The sequence below is a fragment of the Macrotis lagotis genome, chromosome 8 (assembly GCF_037893015.1).
Source record: "Macrotis lagotis isolate mMagLag1 chromosome 8, bilby.v1.9.chrom.fasta, whole genome shotgun sequence".
Taxonomy (NCBI): domain Eukaryota; kingdom Metazoa; phylum Chordata; class Mammalia; order Peramelemorphia; family Peramelidae; genus Macrotis; species Macrotis lagotis.
In genome coordinates, this window is record NC_133665.1 from 69,524,039 (window position 1) to 69,548,800 (window position 24,762).

Genomic DNA, 24,762 nt, shown 5'->3' on the forward strand with positions numbered 1-24,762 from the left:
AAGTGGAGTTGGTCTATAGTGATAAGGTAAGTTTTTTCTTATATTATGCAGTTTTACAAGTTTTTCATATTCCAATTTTATAATCCCTTTGGGATTTATAAGAGAAATAATACTTGAAAAAAACTTATAAAACTACATAGTATTGTAAAAGTAAAATAGTGCTTCTAAGTGTGTGAAGGGAGTGGGGAGGGAGACTTACCTTATAACTAAAGGGCAGCTCCATTCTGCTGCAGTATTCTGGGATGGGTATGACAGCACCAGCATAATGCTTGCTGGGGTGTCGCAAGGAGAGGGAGTTGGCAATCTACTGATGCTGGGGACATTGGACACCTAAAAGAAAGAAAAAGAGGAAAACAAATAAGTTCAGGATGTATTAAATGTCTCATCACTATGGATGCATTCTGCACACAAACTAAAAGTTTTGTATTTTTGTTAAACTTAGATGCAGGTCATCTAGTCTTGCAATGTGATTTCCAAATAGATCAGTTATTAATATTCATTTGAAGAAAAAGGAATGGAAAAAAAGTTTAAAGAAGCACAAATCTATAAAACTTTAATTTTCTTACAAAAGATCAATGATCACCTTTAGTTTTTGGTCAAACTTAAGAGACTTCACAGGCAAACTGAATTTCCAAAAAAGGAACAGTCACTAATTAATGCAGACAGAAACAGCTGTGCAATTTGGAATCCCAGAGTTAGTTGCCAGTGGCTATGAGAATGATATGACTGGGATTACCAGACCAAGGGCTTCAGAGGTAGGATTTCAACTGAAGCCTTCTGATACTAAGGGCAGCTCTCTTTCTAGGCTAACTAATGTTGCTTCACAGCACCATTTATTTTCTATTTTTTAATATTTAGGTTTTTAAAAACATGCCAGTTAAGAACAGAAATATGAAAAAATTAGATTGGCTATCTAAGAAAAATATTATTGTCAGCTTTCAAGAATTTTGTCTTTTAAATGCAGCAACATATAAAACTTTTACTAAGGCCAAATGAATATAACTACATTAAAAAAGACACTTAAAAATTTTAAGATTGAGATTTCAATAGTTAAAAACAATCCAATATAACATGCCATCAAATTATATGAAAACACAAAATAAATACAATAGAAATTTAAAGAGCATGGTAAGTCCAATAAAATTTGGATATATCCTTTTAAATAAACCCTAGATGGAAAAAAAAAAGTATCATTCAGAATTATACACTGTTTTCTTTGAGTTTGTCCTTCATTCTCAAAGAGGACCATGATATTAGATGGATGATGCCATGACATGCAAGAGAACTGGATTTAAGTGAGGCAGAGTTGTGCAAAGGACACCAATCTCTCTTTATCCTTCACAGTCACATGGGTTCAGTAGCCAGATATAAATTAGAGCAACTGCAGATGACCCAGGATGCACTGGGAGAATTTAGCATATTTAACTTTAAGTTTTAAATTTAACAGATCTTTTGACTGTGGGTGTAAGTGTATAAGGCTAGGTAAGAAAGAAATGAAGCAAAGGAAGGTCTCAAAAAAAAAAATCAATCTAGGAGGGAAAAGATCCTCAGGGATTCTGGTCAAAATAGAAATAATTGCTATTTACATTCACTCTAAGTAACTCAGGGCCCAAACAATGTTCAAGTGGGATTGGTCTGAAACCTACTGTAGATCAATCAATGGGAGCCACAGTGATTTGGGGTTGGAAAACCCCAAAATATCCTACTTGGTTTCAAGTATCAAAATTTACATTCCTTTGGTTATGATACTCTATGAGGAAGGAAGGAAGAAAAGGAATGAAGAACGGGAATAGAAGGAAGGGAAGGAAAATTGGAAAGAAAGAAGGAAGAAAGGAAGTTGTGTTGTCCAACTGGTCAGCGATGGGGAAGCTGCAACTACTCTTATCCCTTAAAAATGCATTAGTTTGGTTATATGGTGAAATCTGCCCTTTCTTCAAATTAATGAAAAAGACAGAGTCTAAGATTACCTAATTCTGTGTGATATACTTAAATAAAACCCCTCAAAGCATTGTAACTGTCAAATGCCTCTGTTCTAAACTACTTAAATTATACTCAATTTCCTTTTAAAATTGGTAATCAGGTAAGGTAAACCATTTTTCCATTCCATTTTTTCTTTTGAATGACTACATATTCATTAAGTACATCACTGAGCTAAACACCAGGGATACAAATACAAAAGCCAAATCATTTCTGCTATCCAAGAGCTCTAACCTAATAGTAGAAGTCAATACACATTAGTCAGATGAAAAGGCCTCATAACCCTTGGGCTGTGGTGGCAGAAGGTAGTGAATCTTCTTGAGTGAGCCCTCCATTGACAAAACAAGGCAACAAGAATTTATTAAACACAGACGATTAGACAGGTGCTATATTTAATACTGGGGAAGCTCTCCCCTCTTAACAAGGTAGAAAAACCCATAAAAAGGAGCTAAAGGGGAAGGGACTGGTGGAAGGGCAGCGACAGAGTCTGGAGTGTCTGAAGCCCAGCTAGCTGGGCAGTGAAGCATGACCAGTCTGGGCTCAGGTTTATACTGGAGATGTTGGGAGGAACTCATCAGCTTCATTACATTCTTTTTTTAAATATTTTTTTTTCTGTTATGTAAGGTAATGGGGTTAAGTGACTTGCCCAAGGTCACACAGGTAGGCAATTATAAAGTATCTGAAGCAGGATTTGAATTCCTGACTCCAAGGTCAGTGCCCTATCCACTGTGCCACCTAGCAGCCCCACATTACATTCTTTAAGAGACTTCCCACAACAGAAAAAAAGAGGATGTCATTAGATTTGAACAAGTTTTATAAATAGAAAAAAATGTGGCAACATATCACAACTCTGAAGATACTCATTTCATTAAGAATGACAGAGTATGTGACTGGCTTAGTGCAAAATTCAGTAAAATTTTTATTAATTAGTTGTTGGTGTGTAGTTAACTTAATAGTTCAACTATACCCAAAGGGCAACAAGGGCATACCCTTTGATCCAGAAATACCACTACTGGGTCTATACTCTGAAGGATTATGAAAAAGGGTAAAAACATCACTTGTACAAAAATATTCATAGCAGCCCTGTTTGTGGTGGCAAAGAACTGGAAATTAAGTGAATGTCCATCAATTAGCAAAGTGTAGTATATGTATGTCATGGAACACTATTGATCTATTAGAAACCAGGAGGGATTGGAATTCAGGGAAGCCTGTAGGGATTCACATGAACTGATGCTGAGTGAGATGAGCAGAACCAGAAAAACACTGTACACCCTAACAGCAACATGGGGGCAATGATCAACCTTCATGGACATGCTCATTCCATCAATGCAACAATCTGGAACAATTTGGGGCTGTCTACAATGGAGAATACCATCTGTATACAGAGAAAGAACTGTGGAGTTTGAACAAAGACCAAGGACTATTACCTTTAATTTAGGGGGAAAAAAACTGATATCTTATTGTCTGATCTCAAGGATATGATTTCTCTCTCATTACATTCAATTTGAATCAATGTATACCATGGAAACAATGTGAAGACTGGCAAATTGCCTCCTGTGGGAGATGGGGTGGGAGCGAAGTAAGATTAGGGGGAAAAAATTATAAAACCCAGAACAAATAAAATCTTTATAATTAAAAAAAACTTAAAAGTTCAACATCTTCATTTCTTCCTAATACATAAGAAAATAAGATATCTTAAACCTGTATTGCAGTAATGAATCACTAATTTATCATTTTGGCAAATAAGTCATATCACAAGAATGAAGTTTCCAAATAACTAATATGCTGAATCTACTACAGAACTTTGTATCTTAGTAACTTACAATGCAAATTTTTCTCAAATTATTCTTTATTTCTCTGCTTCCTGAAGACCAATTTTCAACCTCACACTGTCTTGGGGTTTTTTTTTGTTTGTTTTTTAGGTTTTTTGCAAGGCAAATGGAGTAAAGTGGCTTGCCTAAGGCCACACAGCTAGTTAAGTGTCTGAGCCCGGATTTGAAACCAGGTACTCCTGACTCCAGGGCCACCCCAACCTCACGCTGTCATTATTATGTGTCATTTCTAGAGGCTGGAAAGATGCCTGTCTATAGTACAGCCTCTATTTCCTAGAGGGTACTCTGCTGTCTTCCCATCTAAGCTGTTATTTCTAAGTACTATGAATTAGAATATCAATAATCAAGTTTGTTAGATTCCAAAAAAAATGTAAAGGTTCTGAGAAAAGTTCCTAAGTTTTTATGTTGCATAGCTATCAACTTTTGGCTTCTCAGAGGCAAAATTCTGGAGGGTTCTTAGATTAGCTCCTAAGAGATAAGGTTGTCAGATAAACTCCAATAAACAAATTGTTTATGCATGAGATATTTTAGAATGATCTGCTATTCACAATGGACATGATTTTTCTATATTATTTAAATTGGTTAAATGGGTCTTTCCTGGGAGTGAACAATTACACATTAATGAAATGATGATAGGGAAATTTTGTTAACATTTAATGTTCTTTGGGATTCTGGAACTCTTAAGAATATTTTGAGATCTAAGCAAATTTGAAATTCATGAGAGAAGCTGAAGAAGCTTTCAAGCAATAGTAAAATTTAACTACCTCTTTCTGTGTCAAATAATCACATTATAGAAGTCACAAAATTTTACTTCCACTGATAGAGAGCAGCAAAGGTACATTTAGACAAAACTACAAAATGGTAAATTAAAAGTTTTGAAAAACACTTGTTTGATATTTTACTTGTGTTTGAAAACGTCATGTCACAGAATTTCACAAATGTTTAGGAGATAAACAATCGCTTTTGTCCACCCCTGGAAAAATGTTTATTTTTAGGAATGGGCATGGCCTTTCTGAATGACACGATATCCTGAAGGTCCCATTCTTTCCAGTTTGATTAAGTCCTTCCCAGGGTGGAAGGAGTAAACAAGTTTTCTGTTTTCAGAGAACAACCCCGCTATTACAGGTTACATGTCAAATGAAAGGACAAAAAAAACTCAGAAGAAAAGTCATTAAAAAAAAACCAATGTCACAAAGTACTTGCCAGGGAGATAGAGTGTAGATAAATGGGAATAATTCATTCTTGGATAATCAATACTTAACTATTTCATTTAACCATTTCTTTTTATGAAACCTAAAATTAGAGGCACTTCCTTTAAGTGGTTTTTAGTCAACAGATGAAATTGCTAAAGATTATATATATATATATATATATATATATATATATGCGTATATATATATATATATATATATATATATATATATATATATATATATATATATATATATATATCTCACTAAGATTCCATGAAAACATTCAGCAAAATGAAAATGGATGGCAGGGAGTTTCAAAGGAACAGAGCTGAATGCATTAAAGCAGGATCATACTGGCTTATAGAACCTAGTGAGAAGAGACGTGAGGCAGAGAAGTCAAAGCAAAGCCAAGCCTATCAAGTATTGAACAATAAGTCTCATGATACTAAAAATGATTATGGTATTCTGACTGTAACTTTTCAATGTTAATGTAATAGGATATTGGTTGGAGGAAATGTTACATGGCTACACCGTGATATACTAATTTACTTCAAATAAATAAAAACTATAAGTTCTCCTAGCTTATTAGAAGTGTTTTATAAATCTCAAAACACTATATAAACAGGAATAAAAGTGTTCCTGACTTACCTTATATATATACATATATATATGTTATTTTCTTCAGTATAGGATTAAGTTTACTCATGTTGGTCAACAAACAATTCATATTTTTATGAATTTGATGATGGATACAATAATTCCATACATATATAATTTTCTGAAGCTTTAAAGAATTAAGTTTTATTCTTTTTTCTCAATGAATCTGTGATCCCAATCCAAATACACATCTGTGTATATGTGTATACACACACACACACACACAGAGTACAAATGACACTATGACTCATATGGTTTTTGTGATAAGCCAGAAGTTGAATGACAGGGTGAGGATGGGACAAGGGACTAGAATAAAGTATGGGTTCAAGTTTGGAACCAACAGAGCAAGAAATAAAAAAAAAAAGATTAAAAGGGCTAAGTCAACCAATAGTTGGCAGAGAAGCCAATTTAGAAACTACCATAAATAGGGAAGGCCTAAATGAGACTTAACGATTTTCTAGCATATTCATGGAAGTGATCAGCTACCTCAGATTGTGAGATGCAATAAGAAAACCTGGAATTAGGCCAGGATCAAACCTGGAAGACAGTAAAACCTTGGGTGTATGAGAAATGATCATTCTGAAACTAAAATCATTTTATAAAATGTCTTCTAAAGCATGTAAAATTCAATCAAGAATCTAATTCCAACTTATCAAACAGACATTACATTTAAAAATTGCTCCCAAACAAATTTTATTTCTAAATAAAAATATAAGTTAATATGGGTATAGCAATGGTAGTCTTAACCCAGATATGTGCTATTAAAAGAGTTCAGATTCTGAGAAGCTGATTTTTATTATCTGCCTATCTTTAAGTGCATACTTTAACTTCTTATAGTGTTTACAAAATTTCTGACTTTTAATAATTTAGACTAGGTATGTGAGAAACAATCCATATAGTGTATTTAAGGACAAACTGAATTTTCTTCTCACAACCAATAAGGACAGTAAATCTGTTTGCAACAAACACAGAGTTTACCTTCTTGTCTACGAAAGCCATTTTTTCATTTGCCACAGGATCTGAAATAAGAAAACATCATATGCCATGGTGTAGTTGTCCTAAACTTTGTTTTAAATGTCTATAGATTGTTTCTGTCATACCAACAAGCTAAGTTATAAAAATGTTAAAGTGCACAAGGACTTAAAGAAGTCCCACACATAATTTGTAGCTTAAGATTCTTTACATTTGATTAAACAAGTATTTTATTTCTTTTTTTTAACTCAATATGAAGACAGGATATAGCTACTATTTAATCAATAGAATTACCTTTAATTCTCTTACTAGAAAGAATCAATCAATGGTAAAGGTAGGGAATCTTCTGTTCAAATACATCTTTAGTTGTTTCATCAGAGAATTCCCTTTATGTACTAGGACCTTTGACCATCCCTAAGGTTAATTTTTTAAAAATCACATGTAGTGATAAGACTGTAAACAAGTTATTTTGACAACATTTGAATAACTGAACAATTTCCAAGAGATTACTATCATATCATCTACCAATCAAAATATAATGAAACCTTCTTGATAGCCTACTCAAAGACTTTATCCTTAATGGATCTAAAGTGCACCCGGCAATGTTCCAGAGTACATGATCCATCCTATATTGTGTGTGTGTGTGTGTGTGTGTGTGTGTGTGTGTAAAGATAAAAAATAAGGCATTTCATAACAAGGTTCTACTATAGTTATACTTTTAGTTTCACCAAATATCATATAGTTTTAAAGTATGTTTTTCATTAGTACCTCTAACTTTTCCATCTTAAGTAATATTGAAGTGGGATATAATAGAAGATACATTTGTACTTGGAGGGCAGAAGTCTGATTTCAAATCCCAGCTTAGTTACATACAACTACATAATAGAAGGCAAGTCACACATTTCTTTAGCCTCCTTAGTTTCCTTATCTCTAATATCAGACTCCTAACATTTGTCCACCTACCTCAGAGAGCTGTTGTGAATCAAGTGCTCTAAAAAGTACTACATAAATATGAGCAATTGCTCCCATGACTCCAGATGTATGTATAAAGAAAATGTAATACCACAGTTTACATATATAGCACCTTTAGTTCCAAAACACTACCCATATATAAATGCCTTATTCCTGTAACCTGGGAAAAAACTAGCCTTAGAGTCAAGGAGACCTGGATTCAAGAACCATCTATGATAACATACTGGTAAGTAATTTTGAGCAAGTCACTTCATCTCTAAAGTCCTAGGTAATCTAACATTTTTAAGGTGAAGACCAAGTGCTGCTCTATTATTGGCTGAGGGACTTTCTTTACCAAAAGTTCTTAACATCAATGAAATCATGAGTCCAATTTTATAATCCTACTCTGGTCCCCAGTCCCTTCTCCAAAGCAGGAAACCTCTATAGACATGCCTATTAAAAAGGGGTTGGGGGAAACATTTACAAGAGGCCTTAAATCATAATGAGAAGAGTAGAACGATAAAGTTCTAAAGTTGATGCCAAGTATTTCAATATAACTTCTGAATCAAGAAGGAAGAAGATTAGGCTGTCACAATTCTACAAAGAAAAAGCAAATCTGAACTTTACATCTGATTTTTTTGAGATCCATTAAATTTTCCCTTAAAATATATAATTTATGAACATAGTGAAATATTCTATTTACAGGGACTTTGGAATAAACAGTTTGACTGATTTCCATTTAACTTTCTCTGACATACCCAATTTTATTTTCTCTCACAAGAAGTGGGAGTTGGCAATCAATTAGCAGTGTGGTTCAAAGGGAAGAGTTCAACAAAATGCAGCTCTGTCATGATAACTTTATTTTTCTTATAGAGAGTAAAAAGTGTAAGAAAAATAAATAAATGAAATGATAGCTTATATAGTTTTAAGCAAATAGGAGATTATACATCTTCTTATGTTTAGGAAATGGGAATGTTTAGGAAATTGCCCTATATCCTAAATCAATACGTGATAATAGAAAATGGCTCTTAATTCTAGCCTTGATTCCAGTGTCTCTATTTGCTCTCTTTTAGCTTAACTGAATTAGAGAACAAGGGTACTTCCAAAAGGCTAGGAGTGAGAAATCTAGGTCCTATTAAAGCAAATTAAGATGAGTCAGCTACGTGACACAATGGATAGACAGCTGAACCCAGAGACAGAAATTTAAATGTAATCTAAGATACTAGATGTATGCTGAACAAGTTACTTCATCTCTATTTACCTCATTTCCCCTTCTGCAAAGTGGGGATGATAATAATAGCCCTTGCCTCCCAGGATTGTTAGGATAAAATGAGATGATATAAGTGCTTCACAAACTTTAAGGAGTTACATAAATGCTAGTTATTATTATTATTATTAATAATAATACTATTATTTCTTCTACTACTAGGAATAAATATAAAATATGAATATAAGAGAAAATAATTTTAATTGTGCTACTTCAGTTCCAATATGCTAATTTTTCATTCTATTTATCACATTATATATACATATATAAATGTATTTGCACAATGTTATTGCTTCTTCACTAATAGCATTTTAACAGCCCTAATACAGATATTTCCCTTTTTTTCTCAGTGAGAAATAGAATCAAATTGAAAATTTGCACAGAAAAAAATTAACAAGACACACTGAAATATGGAATTTTCTTTACTTGAAAGGAAACATGATGTAACTATGTGCTAAACTAGGAATAAGGCAATCTGGTAATCCTAGATTCTACCACTAATTAGGAACAAGACCTCAAGGTTCTAGATCTAATAAAGGAGCTCTTTAGCAGTAACTATATTACAATATAGTTAAGTTTTCTTTGTAATTGTCCTTCAATTTATGCATTTAGAAACATTATTCTGAGAAAGTGTTCAGATCATCATCAGATTGCCAAACAAGTCCATGAAAGCAAAAAGATTAATAATGTTTTCTATGTTCTAGATGATCTCTAAAACTTAAGATTCTTTCTTAAGCCTTTAACAATCTGCTAATATTAGAGTTACAATTAGAATTATATTTTAGTTCAACATAATAAGCCATAATCAAGAACTTGATTCACAGTAAAGGTCACTCAGGCCTTCATTTATTTATTTTATACATATCATAAGTTTCTTAGCCCATACAAACATATTATATTGGAAAGACAAAAATTAGATGGAAGTTAAAAGATACAATGGAGACTACTGGTAGTATAAAGAAGTGCCATTTGGCAGAAACAAGACAAAGAACCATAAAAAGCAAGCAAAAGCATGAAATGTGCTTAGTGGTGAAGTCATTGACATAACAAAGAGGTCCATATATTTTGAAAGCAATATCCTCAGAGGATATTGCTAGTGCATAATATATGGTATTCATAGTAATGACTCTGGGGCATGAAGGATGGAAGGGAGGGTAAAATGACAGAATCTTAAGAGTTATAAGGGACCTCAGAAGGCACCTCGTCCAATCTACCTTGAGTTAAGAATTCACTCTACCACATGTGACAAGTGGCCAACCAGCCTCTACTTGAAGATCTCTACTAACACCAAGTTCTCATTGACACCTTAAACTGCAATTTTAAAACATCTTTAATTCTTAAGAAGTCTTTATTTATGTTGAAGCAACATCCAAACTGTAAATCATCAGACAAGAGAAACTGAAAGGTGACTTTAAAATAACTATTAAATTTTCTAAACATTGAACATCAGAGCTAGAGGAGATCCTGGAAATCATCTAGTCCAGAGCTGTCTAAAATGCGGCCCACAAATCAATTTTATGTGCCCCCCCCCCCGTGGGTTTACTAAATACTTTAGTTAACAAAGCTGAGCTACTACAAAGCTCTCACTAAAATGCCAAATCAAAATATACTGTCTATTATTTCAATAAAAAAACTTTTAAAAGTAAAGTTGGAAAGCCCTGATCTAGTCCAATGCTTCACATTTTATAAAGAAGTTGAGGCCCAGGAAAAGTAATTTGTGCAAGATCATACAGATAGTTTTCCAATTCCTAGTCGAGAATTTTTTCACCTGCTTTCAACCGAGTGTCTTCAAGAGCAAACACATTTTAAAATCTTGATCTAACAAGAGAAAGTACAATAGAGTGATTATTAAATCTTGTTTAAATGTTTGGTTAGTCTTTACTAATCTGAATATACTAGAGAACTTCTGATTATAGAGGGAAATATATAACTTACCTCTAGTCAGAATTCTCCCAAAGTGTTAATTTCAGACAAACACAGCACTCTAGAAATACATATCTAGAAAGCAATAGATGATTGTCTCCAAGAGGCATACAGAAAATAAGCTATATCATAAGGGAACTTTTCCCCGAGTAACTTTAAAAAGATCAAAGAGAAAAAGGAAAAGAAAGCACTCCACTGTCTATTCCTTCTATAAAATAGGCTCAGTTGAAAATGAAATTTTGTCTATTCATGTAAAGATATTTTCACACAATGATAAAGGGAAAAAAACCTTTTCTTTGGTCATTTCAATCAATTGTCTGTGAATTAGAGCAGGAGTTCTTATCCGGTTTAGTTTTTGTTGGTTGTAGATCTTCCCCCACCCCAATGCCCTTCTGGCAGCCTGGTAAATGCTAAGGACCCTTTCTCAGAATAATGTTTTTAAAACATGAAATTAGAAATGAAACAAAAAGTAAATGAAAGTAGACATTTTCCCCCTCTCTCAATTTCACAGATCCTCAGGTTAAGAGCCCCTGAATTATAATAGTTTCAGTAATATCCATTTCTTTTGGGTCAATCAATGGGCAATCTAGATATTCAGAAAAGAAAATAAAACAATTGAAGACATCCAAAAGAAAAAAGCAATTACAGAATAAAAATAAATATATTTTAAGACTGCTCAGTTAAACTCTATATAAGTCATTTATATTTTTCATTCTTGTCTACAGTCACTAAATATGAAAGTAACATTGTGCAGAAATACAAAAAGAAAACTTTGTCTTACAAGGAATATTATAAAATCCTAATGGTTTTCCTTCTCTTTGTTGTTTTAATATTCAGTTGTCACTGGAAAATGGACAGAGGAATTTTTTAAGCAGGTGGTTTACCTGCTGAAGAGGAATTGTTGGTATATGATTCTCTCTTATGATATACCTTGGATATTTGAGTTTTAACATTAATAATGTATATCACTCTGAAGGAAACTCTCATTTCAAAAGTAGTCAGACTCCTAAGGAATTTTGGTTACAAGTACTACGTTAAAAGAATTTAACTGAGAGAGCCATTTTAAAAGTTTTAGATTACTGAACATTCTTTTTGTGTTCTTTTGATGGCTTAAAGAACATAATTCATAGACTTATGCAAATATATAGACAGGGACAAGAGAGCTAGTCAAGTGTGTGTGCTAGACCCTAGAACCCATGTCTTCTGATTCATAGTCCAGAGCCTTTTCCTCTCTTTTAAGCTGCCTACATCTACCTTTAAAGTCACCTAAGAATATAAATTGAATAATGTAGTCAATAAGTAACAATTTGATTTCATTACCATCAAAATAATTCCTCTTTGGAACCAGACATAGGTTGAAAATTTTAGCTCTGTTAATTAACAGATATACTTACTTACTTAAGTCATGTCACCCTGGGTTTCAATTTCCTATAAGATGAAGAGGGTTGGACTAAATGACCTCATTTTCTAGTTCTAATATTCTGATCTATGATACCACAAAGGAAACTCATCTAAGAAGGAGCTTTAAGGACAAGGAAAGCAACATGCATTATGGGAGAAGTATGCATAATGGGAGAAGTAAGAGGAACTGAGGATTGACTTTGCTACTAATGATCTTTGGCTAATCACTCAGGACCTCAGCTTCAATTACCTCACCTGTAAAATAATGATAATATCTCCAGACAATCTGAAAGTGTTTTTTTAAGGATCAAATAAGAATATATGCAAAAACATTTTGAAGGTGTAATTTTTAAGTTAAAAAGCATTTCTAGTATTTGTACCTTTTTCTTCTGGCTATATTAAAGGTTCAACAGATTTCAAGATAATTCAAGATAATAATTCAAGATAAAAACAACAAAAAAAAAAAAGATGCCGGTTGAGTGATGGTGGCCTAATGGGTAAAGCTAGGAGCTGTTATATATTTGATTCCTATAAATTTAGTTACAAATAACTACTTAAATAAAATCTGCTATAAAAGTACATAAATATTGAAAAAACACACACAATAAAATTTTGTATCAAATAAAACAGGAATCCCCCACAGACATGGAAATAGTAGGGAAGAGTTGTTAGCAAATTCATAAATCAAGATTCTATTTATAGTTCTACCAGGAGGATAATAAAGTCTATGTTAATTAATATTTCATATTTTTATTATAGGTTATCAATAGAATAAACTGCTGACAGATCAACCTTATAAAATTAAATGTAAAATGAATACTTCAACCCAAAACAAGTGATTATCTCCAACAAAAGAAATATAGAACCAACTTACTAATTGTTCTTCCTTGCTAAAGCTCAGCACTTGCTCTTTAAATAAGATTTGGAAATAAGTAATCTTATTCTATACAAAATTTGCCAAAGGATGGCTCCATATGACTCTCTTCCTCAATGTTCACAGGCTTTTTTTTTTGTCAATTCCCAGGTTCCTAGTTGTGTTCCAAATGGCTGAGGTTGCTGGAAATCTGAATAATGAGGTGTTACTAGATCTAGTAATAAACATAAATAAATTTACCAAGGTTTTATTCTTTACCCATTTTTTCAACTGTAATTAAGGTGAGAGTTATTGTAAATTGACAATACATGACAGAAATTCTTAAGAAAAATTTAAGTGACAAGGTTGATGGACTTAAAAATATAACATGTCAAAAAACCACATAGATCATTATACAATGGGGAAAGGTCATAAATCTTCCATTTTGATTTGTTTATCAATTATTTATTACACATAACAAATATTTAATTAATAAAATTCAATTCTCAGTAAGGCATTTAGTTATTTTCAAACACCAAAACAAAAAAAGCAACTCCCTGCAAGGCAGGTATTAAATTACCAAGGTTTTACCCTTAAAATAGCAGTCACAAAGCAACCAACCAGAATACTGTGAAGTATCCAGGGCATTATCTGTTATAAACTAAACAAGTAAAGCTAATTTATTTACTAATCCCTGGTATTGCTTTTAACTATTATTAAAATGTTTTTTAAAAAACATGCTATAGAAAAAATAAAGAGAAATGATGTTTCCAATATTTTGCAAGATAAGTTTTTATGGAATTCAGAGAGTAACAGGTTTTCTGTTTTGTTTTGTTTTTAGTAAAAGAAAGGCTTTAGAAAACAGCAGGAATAATATTTGAATGCTGACAACAACAGATAGAATGTTTGGATCAACACCTACCGATTTTTTCCTACTGTTTTCCAGATCTTTGAGTTCATTCTCGATTTTTGTGATTAATTCCCTGAGTTCATCAAGATTAGTGCAAATAAGCTAAAATAAAACACAAAAACATAGCTTGATAACATATAATATAAAATACCTAAAATGTGGTAACAAAAGATGTCTTAACATACATTGAATCTATAAGTTTTTAAAAATAATAAGCAAATAGTAAGGGAAAACCGAACCATTAATTTTTGTAAAGTTTCTTATTATTTTATAATTTATAAACTTCATTATAATTGGGGAAGCTAAAAGTTTATATTAGTGGCAGTATTATGCATATTCCCACCTCTTAAGAGTTTATTTTCCACTCCAGGTTCTTTCTTAAGTTTTTAGTCCTAAATAACAGATCTGAAAACCTGTCCTAGTTTTTAGAGGTTTCAGAATCACCATTAAAAAATATTGCAACAGATAGCCTTTTAATAGGTGAATAAAGCTGTTTTGGTAGCTACATAAATTAGCAAGACCTAGTTACAATAGTCAAGGCTTAGAGAACAAGGCAGTTAATTCAAACAACAAATTGAAAGGATTAGACTTTTATACACAACTTACTATAGAATTGAAGAGAAAGGACCCCTAAAAAGGTCCTAAAATATTATTTTACTTTTAGAATTTTTGACAGATCTGCTACCATAATGTAAGCAAATAAGTAAAATAGTTTATCCTAGTTAACATCCTCAAATTAGTTTTTTTTTAATTCCCCAAACTATAGACTTTTATGTTACTTCTAACTGGTGCCAACTATAAAACTTTTCTGTCAGAAACAGAAAAAAAGAGATTAGCAATTCAATGGAATTTTTCCATTTTCCCTTAGAAGAGCATTTCAATATATTTCACATCAGTTTTTTCCCCCTTAAGCATTTAAATATATCATAAAAAGATTACTTCTAAACTAAAATAATGACTAGTTCCATCACAAATTTTGATCAAATATAGCAGAAAAGTAATCTACGTTCTTGTGGCAATGTTAACTACAAAGTGATATTGGATAGAACCTTATTCCTTTTTAATGTTTTCTATTTGTCTTAAGGAAGTTAATTCATTCTTTCTTTCTACAACCTCTATCCCCATTACAATAATATTAAACCATTACTTAATTCTTACCTAAGAAAATTAAATGCTTCTCCCAAAGGCCTATCAGATTTTTTTTTTACATTTTTTTCAGGGCAATGGGGTTAAGTGGCTTGCCCAAGGCCACACAGCTAGGTAATTATTAAGTGTCTGAGGCCAGATTTGAACTCAGGTACTCCTGACTCCAAGGCTGGTGCTCTATTCACTGCTCCACTTAGCCGCACTCCCCCATCAGATTTTAAGACAAAGATTTAAATTAAAAAAAGTTTTCATGGCTTTCAACTCCAGAAAGGGGAAAAAAGGGGATTCACTATCCTTTATTAAGGTAAGACATTATCATTATTATGAAGATTGCTTGTAGTAGATTTAATCTACATGATTTCAAATTTTTAGGACTCTCTCTCTCTCTCTCTCTCTCTCTCTCTCTCTCTCTCTCTCTCTCTCTCTCTATATATATATATATATATATATATATACACTTAAACCTAAAACTTAAAAGAATTTTCAGGTTAGAATACATCATACATTAGAAATTGACAACTACAGTGACAATGAAGCTCAACTTGGTAACAAGATTTATTCAAAGGTGTAAGAATTGAAAACATACAGCCTGGAGAATCTGGCATGAAATTCTGATGTTCCATGGAAGAAGACTGAATTCATTATCTGACCATTTAAGCACTTACAGGGAAATGTTTTGTATAATTCTCAAAATAATAAGTTGCATCGATAATAGATAATAGTTGCTAAAGAAAAACTGCTGCTATGTGTTTAAGAAGGAAAAAATAAAATGTTATTTGACGACTAAACTTTTAGTAGGCTAAAAACTCCTGTTCTAGTTCAAAATAGTACTTCTAACTTACTGCAATATAACCTGGCTTCAAATGATGCTTCTTTTTATAAAATTATGGAGTAGATGAAAAAAACTGACACTTGAACAGGAAGCACTGAAGAGAATATAATTTTACAAAAAGCACAACTCCACTTTCTGCTCTCATCTGACTTACATATTTGAAAATAAAATCCCTGAAAAATTTTTTTACTAATTATTTGAAAAAGAAAACTTTGAATAGCTCAGATTATTCTCTGGCTATTCTACTAACATTTTGAAAGAATACTTTTGGTCAAACCAAATCAATGGGGCAGGAAAAGGTTCATAACATACTGGGGGTCTTCTCCCAAGCTGTTACTGCACCTTGGCCCAACTAAAGACTCATTCCCTGGAAAATGACCCTTTGGATTATCCATTATTAAATAAATGATTGATTGAGTAAGTACATAAATGAAAGAACCAGATGGATAAGTTCATGTAATAAAGGGTTATTAGAAGAAATGGAACTGAACTATAGAGAAATAAACATTTCCTAATTTCAAGTCTATAGGAATATAGGTAATATCATTCTTCACTTTGTCAATACTGTTAAAATTAAAATTAAATATAAAGTGTGGAATTAAAAAATCATTTTTTCATATTTAAAAGATTACAAAAGTCAATTACAATTAAATTTTAAAAAGACAAAACACTGTCTTTAAAACTACCAATATTTTATGTTACATTTATTCCAAAGTTATATGAATATTATTTGAACTATAACAAAAAAGATATTACCAATGGCATCAAACTTAAAATAACAGGGTACCAGATTAATAAAATTACATGTTTCCCTCAAAGCAATATATGAAAAATTAAAATAACTTTAAGAAATAGGTAACAGTAAGATCCGGTTGAAAAAATCTGTGCAAAGTAAAAAATGGAAAGTCACTTTGAAATATAGCATATTGGGGTGGCTAGGTGGCACAGTGGATAGAGCACCAGCCCTGGAGTCAGGAGTACCTGAGTTCAAATCCAGCCTCAGACACATAATAATTACCTAGTTGTGTGGTCTTGGGCAAGCCACTTAACCCCATTGCCTTGCAAAAACTAAAAAGAAATATAGCATATATTTTGTTTTTTAAACATGGTACAATCATATGAACCAAACATAATCAAATGCAACAATTTTATTTCTGGTCTGACTTACAGAATATTCAATGTAACTATGTTCACCTATGCCTTAACTTCTCCAGGGGAAAAAAAAGCAACAAAAATAGAAAAATGTTAAGCTTGCAAAATTGTCATAATTGTAGAATTAATGAATCAAAGTTGGCACTTGCAAAACCCTGTACAAAATAAACAGCTTGTAGACAGAACCTTCTAATGGCTTTTTAGGGGGAAATAAAAACACACTCTTTGCATAAAGCCTAACATAAAGCACATGAAATTTTATGTCTCTTGGAAGCACAGGCATAATCTTTAATGTTAAGTTGTCTTAAAAATTAACTTATTTTGTCTGATTTTCAAAATTTTACAAATGGTATTGTGTACAATTTCCTATTGTTAGTATGTTCAATTCATACTCGATTTCTTCTTTTAAAAACATCAAAATTAAGAAAAATAGGTTTGAAAATCAGAACACAGTGTGATGAGGCAGCATTCCATGATGTCTGGTTTTTTTTTCTGAAGATGGGCTGATGAGTGGAGCTAAGTGTGACAGACACTGACAACAGTACAGATAGCAAATGATCTTTGTATTATACTTATATGAAACACACCTCAAGTGATGAGTTCATGGTTACCCTTAAAAGTCTCTCTTTCGGGGCGGCTAGGTGGCACAGTGGATAGAGCACCAGCCCTGGAGTCAGGAGTACCTGAGTTCAAATCCGGCCTCAGACACTTAATAATTACCTAGCCATGTGGCCTTGGGCAAGCTACTTAACCCCATTGCCATGCAAAAAAAAAAAACCTAAAAAAAAAGTCTCTCTTTCTCAAGGTCACAAGCTTTGTTGCTATATGCAAAAGGTTTGAATGAAGTTCTGTAAAAAAGCTCTTTGCATGTGTTTATGTAGGCCTGGGATGCTCTCCTCTTATATTCCTGCCTGCCCTGATACTGTGCCTCCTTCAGAACTATATTCTGACATATTCTGTATTTCTGAGTGGACTGTGTCCATCATCCAAAAAGGTCAAGGAAATGGGGAATCCTGGGTTGAAGGGAGAGAGGGAGTGGCTGCACTCAGTACTGGGCCCTAAGTGAAATATCCACATACATACACATTAAACCATATACAAAATGTGTGTGTGTATGTGTATCATAAATATATATATATACATACATATACACACCCAGAGCACCTTAGTATCAAGAGGAGTGTCCCTGGAATTTATTCAAAATATTCTGGGGTTCTCCTGATTTGCTCTTTGTATCCTTTGGTCACTTCACTTGACCTGTCTAGTAAATGGTCAGAATAAATTTCACTTTGAATATGATGTAAAAAAAGAGGGAAAACTTTTAAAATTTGAAATCAGTAATCATATTAATGTCTTGTGTTCCCACAAATGTAAGCTGAGCCTGGTTGCATGGCTGTAATTAGTGCTACTGGACAGAACTCCCTGAGGCTAATCAATCTCTTCACTTTAGGACTTGAGCTGCAGGGGGGTTATGGTGAAAGGCGTCTGTACCAAGTTTGGCATTATTATGGGGCCACGAGGTTGCACAAGGCAAGACAAAGTGACCCATTTGGAAAGAGTACAGGTCAAAATTCCCATATTCATCAGTTGTGGGGTTGGGTTTGAGTTGCCCATATATTCCCAGCCTAGGTTAAGATGAGGAGACCGAGCTTTAAAAACATGCATACAATAAAATGGAGAGATATAGCAGAGAGGCAAGACCTGTGATAGATTCTGAGTAAAGCAAGCAAGGGTTGACAAAAGAACAAAATCTCAGAAGTAGGAAACTGTCAGAGTGACTGATGACAAAAAGCCAAAGCGCCAATCCAGCATTAAATTTTATCTTCCTGAAGATCATTACTAGTAATTGTTCCTTGATAACCACCTGCTATTAGGCATCAACCAAGAAACTATTTGTCATAAAGTTTCTGTTCTCATTGCATTTCCCTGGAAGAAGCATGAGGAGGAATGGGAGTGGAATTTAAAGGAATGAGATTGTTCCACCTCTCTTTAATTGTTTTTTTAAATTACTGCTACAGGGTTTCATCCAAAATAAACTGAAATATTCCCACACTAAGGTTCCTTTCTGTCCAATAGATCCTAAATTGTCCCAGTCTCCTCACACTAATGTTGTTGTTGGTCTTAAATCAGAATTTTGGAACTTGAAGTCCTTAAGGGATTATTTGATTCAATCATGTCATTTTATACATTTGGCAAATTGAAGCTCAAAGAGATTAAGTGACTTAAAAATCTCATAGCTATTAGGAGAATTGAGATTAGAATACCCTACTCCCAATCCAGTACTCTTTCCTTTACATCACTTCTTCATAATGGAGGCAGGGGAAGAAAGGGGGAAGGAACACAGGGAAGGGAAGACATTTCAAATACTAATTTTCAAACTATTTCTGAAAAGCAAAACAACCAATTTTCCATTAATAAAAATTATGTGCTACATGGCACAGTCTCTTCATGAGATTAAAATGGCATGCCTAAATAATTTTTCAAGCTTCCTAGTAAATTGCTTGTCCATTTAAAGAAAATAAATTCTGTGATAACTGGTCAATTTATTTTCAAGTTAAAATTATATTGCCCACATCAAAAATATAATTTGTTTAGATATATGTATATAAACACATACACATTATATATGTATATATCCCTCCCCAAAGTTTTACATAATGAATCTTTTTTTAAGCTTTAAAAGCAACCCAATTTGAAAAACATTATCTTAAATATTAAGTTTAGATTAGGGAAAACAAAGAACCAATATTTATTAAAAGAGGTAACTAGGTATCATAGTGACTTGGATTTAAATTATAGGCAAGAGAGTTGAATAGACATGGCTGCATGATGGGTGATAAAACATAATAGTGTCTTTTGCTTAGATTTTATACCAAAGAGGTGGAAATGTGAGCAAATAAGAGTAGTGAGAAGACTTTTTAACTGTAAGTACTGTTAATACAGAATGAGATATAATCAAGGATATTTCCTTAAAAAGAATTTCTTTAAAAAAAACCCTAGCAATCTCTTTAATAAATTCTACCTGAGTAACAATGGAAAATAAAATATGCCAGTATCTTTTATAGTATATGAATGTGTGGGTAATTGTGTGTGTGTGTGTGTGTGTGTGTGTGTGTCACACATGGCTTCAGGACGGTGCCAACTAGCTGATCCTGCTACTGTCGTTTAACTAATAAATTATAAAAGCTCCACTTCAGACAATTATAAATATTCAAATATGTCCCAATCATTTTGGCAGACCATTATCACTGTTCACAAATAGATAATATCAGTAGCACAATGTGAAATATATTCTGCCCGAATTACAACTTCATTGCTGAATATTATGTTTCATATGCATATCTGCTTTTATTTGTACTTACATCAGGAGGCATTTACACATGATAAATTATTCTAAACAAAAATTGCAAGATTTTTAATATTGATACTTAAAAACACATTAAACATAAAAATATCTGAAACGTTAGCAGAAGTATCTGAACATGCCTACAATGGGATGAAAAAAGTCAACTTGTTTATTAAATTAGAGACTCATTAAAAATCATAGGCTACAATTTCGAGTTCACCAACTTCATGAGATATAACTGTAAAAAGAAAAAATATATTTTGAAAGCTTGAAGCAAAGTTATAACATTTACCTGAAACTCTGGTACAGTAGGTGACTTTGTGACAGCTTTCCTCTTCTTTGTAATTGCTTTTTTAGATATGGATTTTTTCCCTTGCAAGATTAAAAGAGAAAAGCTTCATAATGATATTTATTACACTTAATTAATAAAAGCCAATTTACAAAGAACCTTCAGAATTAAATTATAAGTCATCGATGGATGTGGTTAAATCAAAAGAAAATGAGGCTTCAAAATCAAACTAGGTGAAAGTCATTAAACTATCACTATCTGTGTAGAACAAATATATTAACAATGTTCTATAATGAACACAATTATTATCTTCAAATGTTTTGTGTAATGTTAAGACTTTACTATAACAAACTTGGAAAAAATGTACTTTGCCATTGTTAAGGATAATTGGGGAAAAAGTTATACACGCATCTTAAAAATGTTAATATAAAAGAAAAATTTAACTTACCTGTGATATTGAATTTCTGCAGGCAATTTCTTATCTAGCTCTATCTATTCTTTGGAATTTAAGTCTCTGGTTAGCATCTTATGAATTCCCACAGTAGTTTTCTCCTACTACTATTTATACAAATCTAATCACATTATCCATCTTAACGGTAGAAGGCAATACAGCATTTATTTGAAGGCAAATAATTTCATTTCTATTCTGTTTTTGTTTTTTTGCTAATGGGGGTTAAGTGACTTGCCCAAGGTACACAGCTAGGAAGTATCAAGTGTTTGAGGTTGAATTTGAACCCAAATCCTCATGACTCCAGAGCCAGTGCTCTATCCACTGCACCACCTAACTCCCCCCAAAATAAATATTTTTTTTAGTACTTAGTTGTGCAATGAGAACTCAAAACTAAAGAAAACTACTTCACATACGAAAACTAGTATCTAAACTTTGCAGTTTAAGCTAACAAAAAAAAATTATATTAAGTATGTTCCAAACATAAACTCCATTTTTAATTTGGAACACTACATGGTGTTCCAGTATATTAATTTGAAATCAACAAATATATGGAGTGTACACACTATGTGCAAGGCTTCATGACAGTAATAGCAGTGACAATATAAAAACATTGTCCCTGTCCTCCAGAAACTTAAAATATTGTTTTTTGTTAAGGGTCTGGATCTATGGCTTCGTCAGTGTGTCTTCTGATACAGATGGCCAATTCCTTTATAACTTGTAGTCTTGAGTGTTGCCCAGGACATTGGGATAATAAACAACCAGCCTAAAAAATTTAGTATGGGCCAGAGGTAGAAATTACAGTGAAGTCTTTCTAAACATCATCCTGCCTCTCCTTACAAAGAAAAAAATGCTTTAAAATATGTCTAATTTCAGTTTTATAGCAAAAAATGAAAACATGCCCTCTCATCCCTTTCAAGAGATAATAAACTTTTCTTTCTCTCTTGGAGTGGGGGAGAAAAAAATCACAAGTCTTTTTAATGCTTCCATACAAGCACAGATATTTAATTCAATTTCACATTAATAGTCAATTATGTATAAAGAACTATCTATGGTTATAAAATGAACATGACATAATTCCTACCCTTTAATCATTTAAAATCTAGCAGAAGTACATGTACATGTAAGCACAATGAAGAGAGGTATAAAAAAGGAGCCAGTGTTGCATAGGAGGAAGAGATATGTTGGGGACATCAAAAAAGGTTTGATAAAAGAGATAGCATACCAACTTATTTTCATATAGGCAAGATTTCAATCTTTGGGTTTTTTTTTAAAAAGGGGCAGGCAGCAGTGTTGGCAAGTAGGGAGAAAGAATACCATTTGTGAAATCAGGCAAGTATTGAACGTGTACAGAGATCAAAGAATAGCTCAGTCTGGCTGAAACATAAGAGAATATGGAAGACATTACTGAGAAAATTATACTGGGACCATAATGGCTATCATTTATGCACTTTAAAGATTTGCAAAATACTTTACAAATATGTTTTCATAGAAACTTCTATAAATTAATTTCACATTACTTGACAAAAATTTTTCTAATATGGGGAGGAAATATGCTGAGGAACTTGGACAATAGCTCATAAAGAATGACTAAAGGGGGTGGTTAGGTGGCGTGGTGGATAAAGCACTGGCTCTGAAGTCAGTAGTACCTGGGTTCAAATCCAGTCGCAGACACACCTAGCTTAGTGGCCTTGGGCAAGCCACTTAACCCTGTTTGCCTTGCAAAAACCTAAAAAAAAAAAAAAAAAAAAAAAAAAAAAAAAGAATGACTAAAGGTTTGGGCAGGAGAATAGCAAAAATTGAGCTCAGCTTTTGGAAGATTCACTTGGTAACAGATGGAATGAACGGTGAAATAGAAGGGAGAAAATTAGGGAACTATAAAAGGTGAAGGTGAAGGCAGTTGTAATGGATTGGAAAAATAATGTAAATGTTGCATCTTATAGGGGTCAGAATTTGATGAAGAATTTTAAAAGACTTGAGTCAAGTATTCAAACTTGGGTTGAAAAGGGGTACCAACAAATTATGTATAATACTAAACTGAGCTAAACAAAATTTTACCTTTTTTTACTCTTTCAATTGATTTACAAATGTAACCTTAATTTATACAAATATCATATTACAATATTCTACATTATGTTTTAAACTTCAACGAAATTATACCACAAGAGCCCCAAGTTAAGTATTTCCTTTTAACTAAGACTTACATGTGCAATGTATGAACTATTACAAATTCCAAATGTAATTTACTAGAGATGGTAGAGGGTGAGCATATATGACTGCAAACATATTCTATGCTGCCCCGCTGTGGTATTATGTAATATTTCCATCTTTGACGATTCCCCATACTCCTCTTCCCTAAAATCATCAGCATCCTATATTGCTAAAAATAATCACAGGGTCACAGATTTGGAGCTGGAAGGGATCTTAGAAATAATCTAGCTTAATTATCTAATTTTATAGACAAAGAAACTAATATTGAGAAAGGCTGAATGACTAATATACCTTGTTTAAGTTTAGAATAATTATTAAGTCAGAAACTATTCTGAACTCTATAAAACTTTACTACTATTGTAAGGTTTAAACTCCATGTGTATGGAAATCACATCATTGTGAATTTCAGGATATCCCTGGGCAATAGAAACCCTACCCCTTCTCCTTAAACTAAAGCCAAGAGTGCTATAGTAGATGAGATTCCAAAGACTCTACCATAATTCAAACAGCCAAGAACCTCCAAAAAGCCTAATCATAGTGATGAGCCTATATGGAAACTGGAATTCTCCCAATATCTCATAACTGAAGAATTAAAGCTGCTCAAGAATTTTGGAACATGGAAAATGATACTCTAATGTATAAATTGATTCTCTGTACATAATGCTATCTGCCAGGTTTAGTGCTAAGTGCACTAGAATTTGGCAATAACCCTACTATAATTAACCGAAGGATAATAAGATAAGGAAACTAAGGCAAGAGTGGGTAAGTGAAATGACCTGGGTCATGAAGTCAGTGTCTGAGGCAGAAATTAAATTCACATCCACCACTCTCTTCATTGTGTCACCCAGCTAAGAGGTGATAGAGATAAAACTATCACCACAGAGTATGTATGTATGCGTGTTTGTGTGTCCAAGTAGAAACATGGCTTTAAGCAAAACTGTGAAGTAAAATGACTCCTCTCTCCCCTCCTTTGACCTTCATTCTGTCCTACAGATTCCTACTAAAGGATCCCACCTTGTTCTTTACTCTAATGCTCCTCTTCTCCTCTACCCTCATTATCAAAATTTCTATTTTCTTGTTGCCTTGTTCTCAGCAACCTCATGAGCAAATCTACCATATTCATTGGTATCAACTATCAAGCCAAAATTAACACAAATGGCAGAGAATTATTTCATACTCTGTTGCATCTCAGTCTCAGAGACTGCACTGGATACACAACAAATGCAAATAAGAAGTCATGCACCAACTCTCCCTCTAAATGAAAGAATATCAGATTATAGTATGGGCATATTTGGGGGTAAACCACAACCCTTAAAATTAAACCACTCTTCTGGATAACTCCATATACCTTAGTCTCATATGGCACGTTGAGACACTTTAGACCACTCTGTCTTTTAAATTA

The 24,762-nt window shown here is 32.9% G+C and overlaps 1 protein-coding gene across 1 annotated transcript in view; it reads right to left on the reverse strand.

The window, feature by feature from the left end:
• Positions 1–24,762, reverse strand: part of BRD10 (bromodomain containing 10) — an 83,789-nt gene that overhangs the window by 15,989 nt on the left and 43,038 nt on the right. Inside the window, exons 4-5 of the mRNA XM_074199010.1 lie at positions 20,705–20,784; positions 13,949–14,038 (exon numbers count right to left, since the gene is read on the reverse strand). Coding sequence (XP_074055111.1) covers positions 13,949–14,038; positions 20,705–20,784 — 170 coding nt within the window. The remainder of the gene's footprint in view (positions 1–13,948; positions 14,039–20,704; positions 20,785–24,762) is intronic.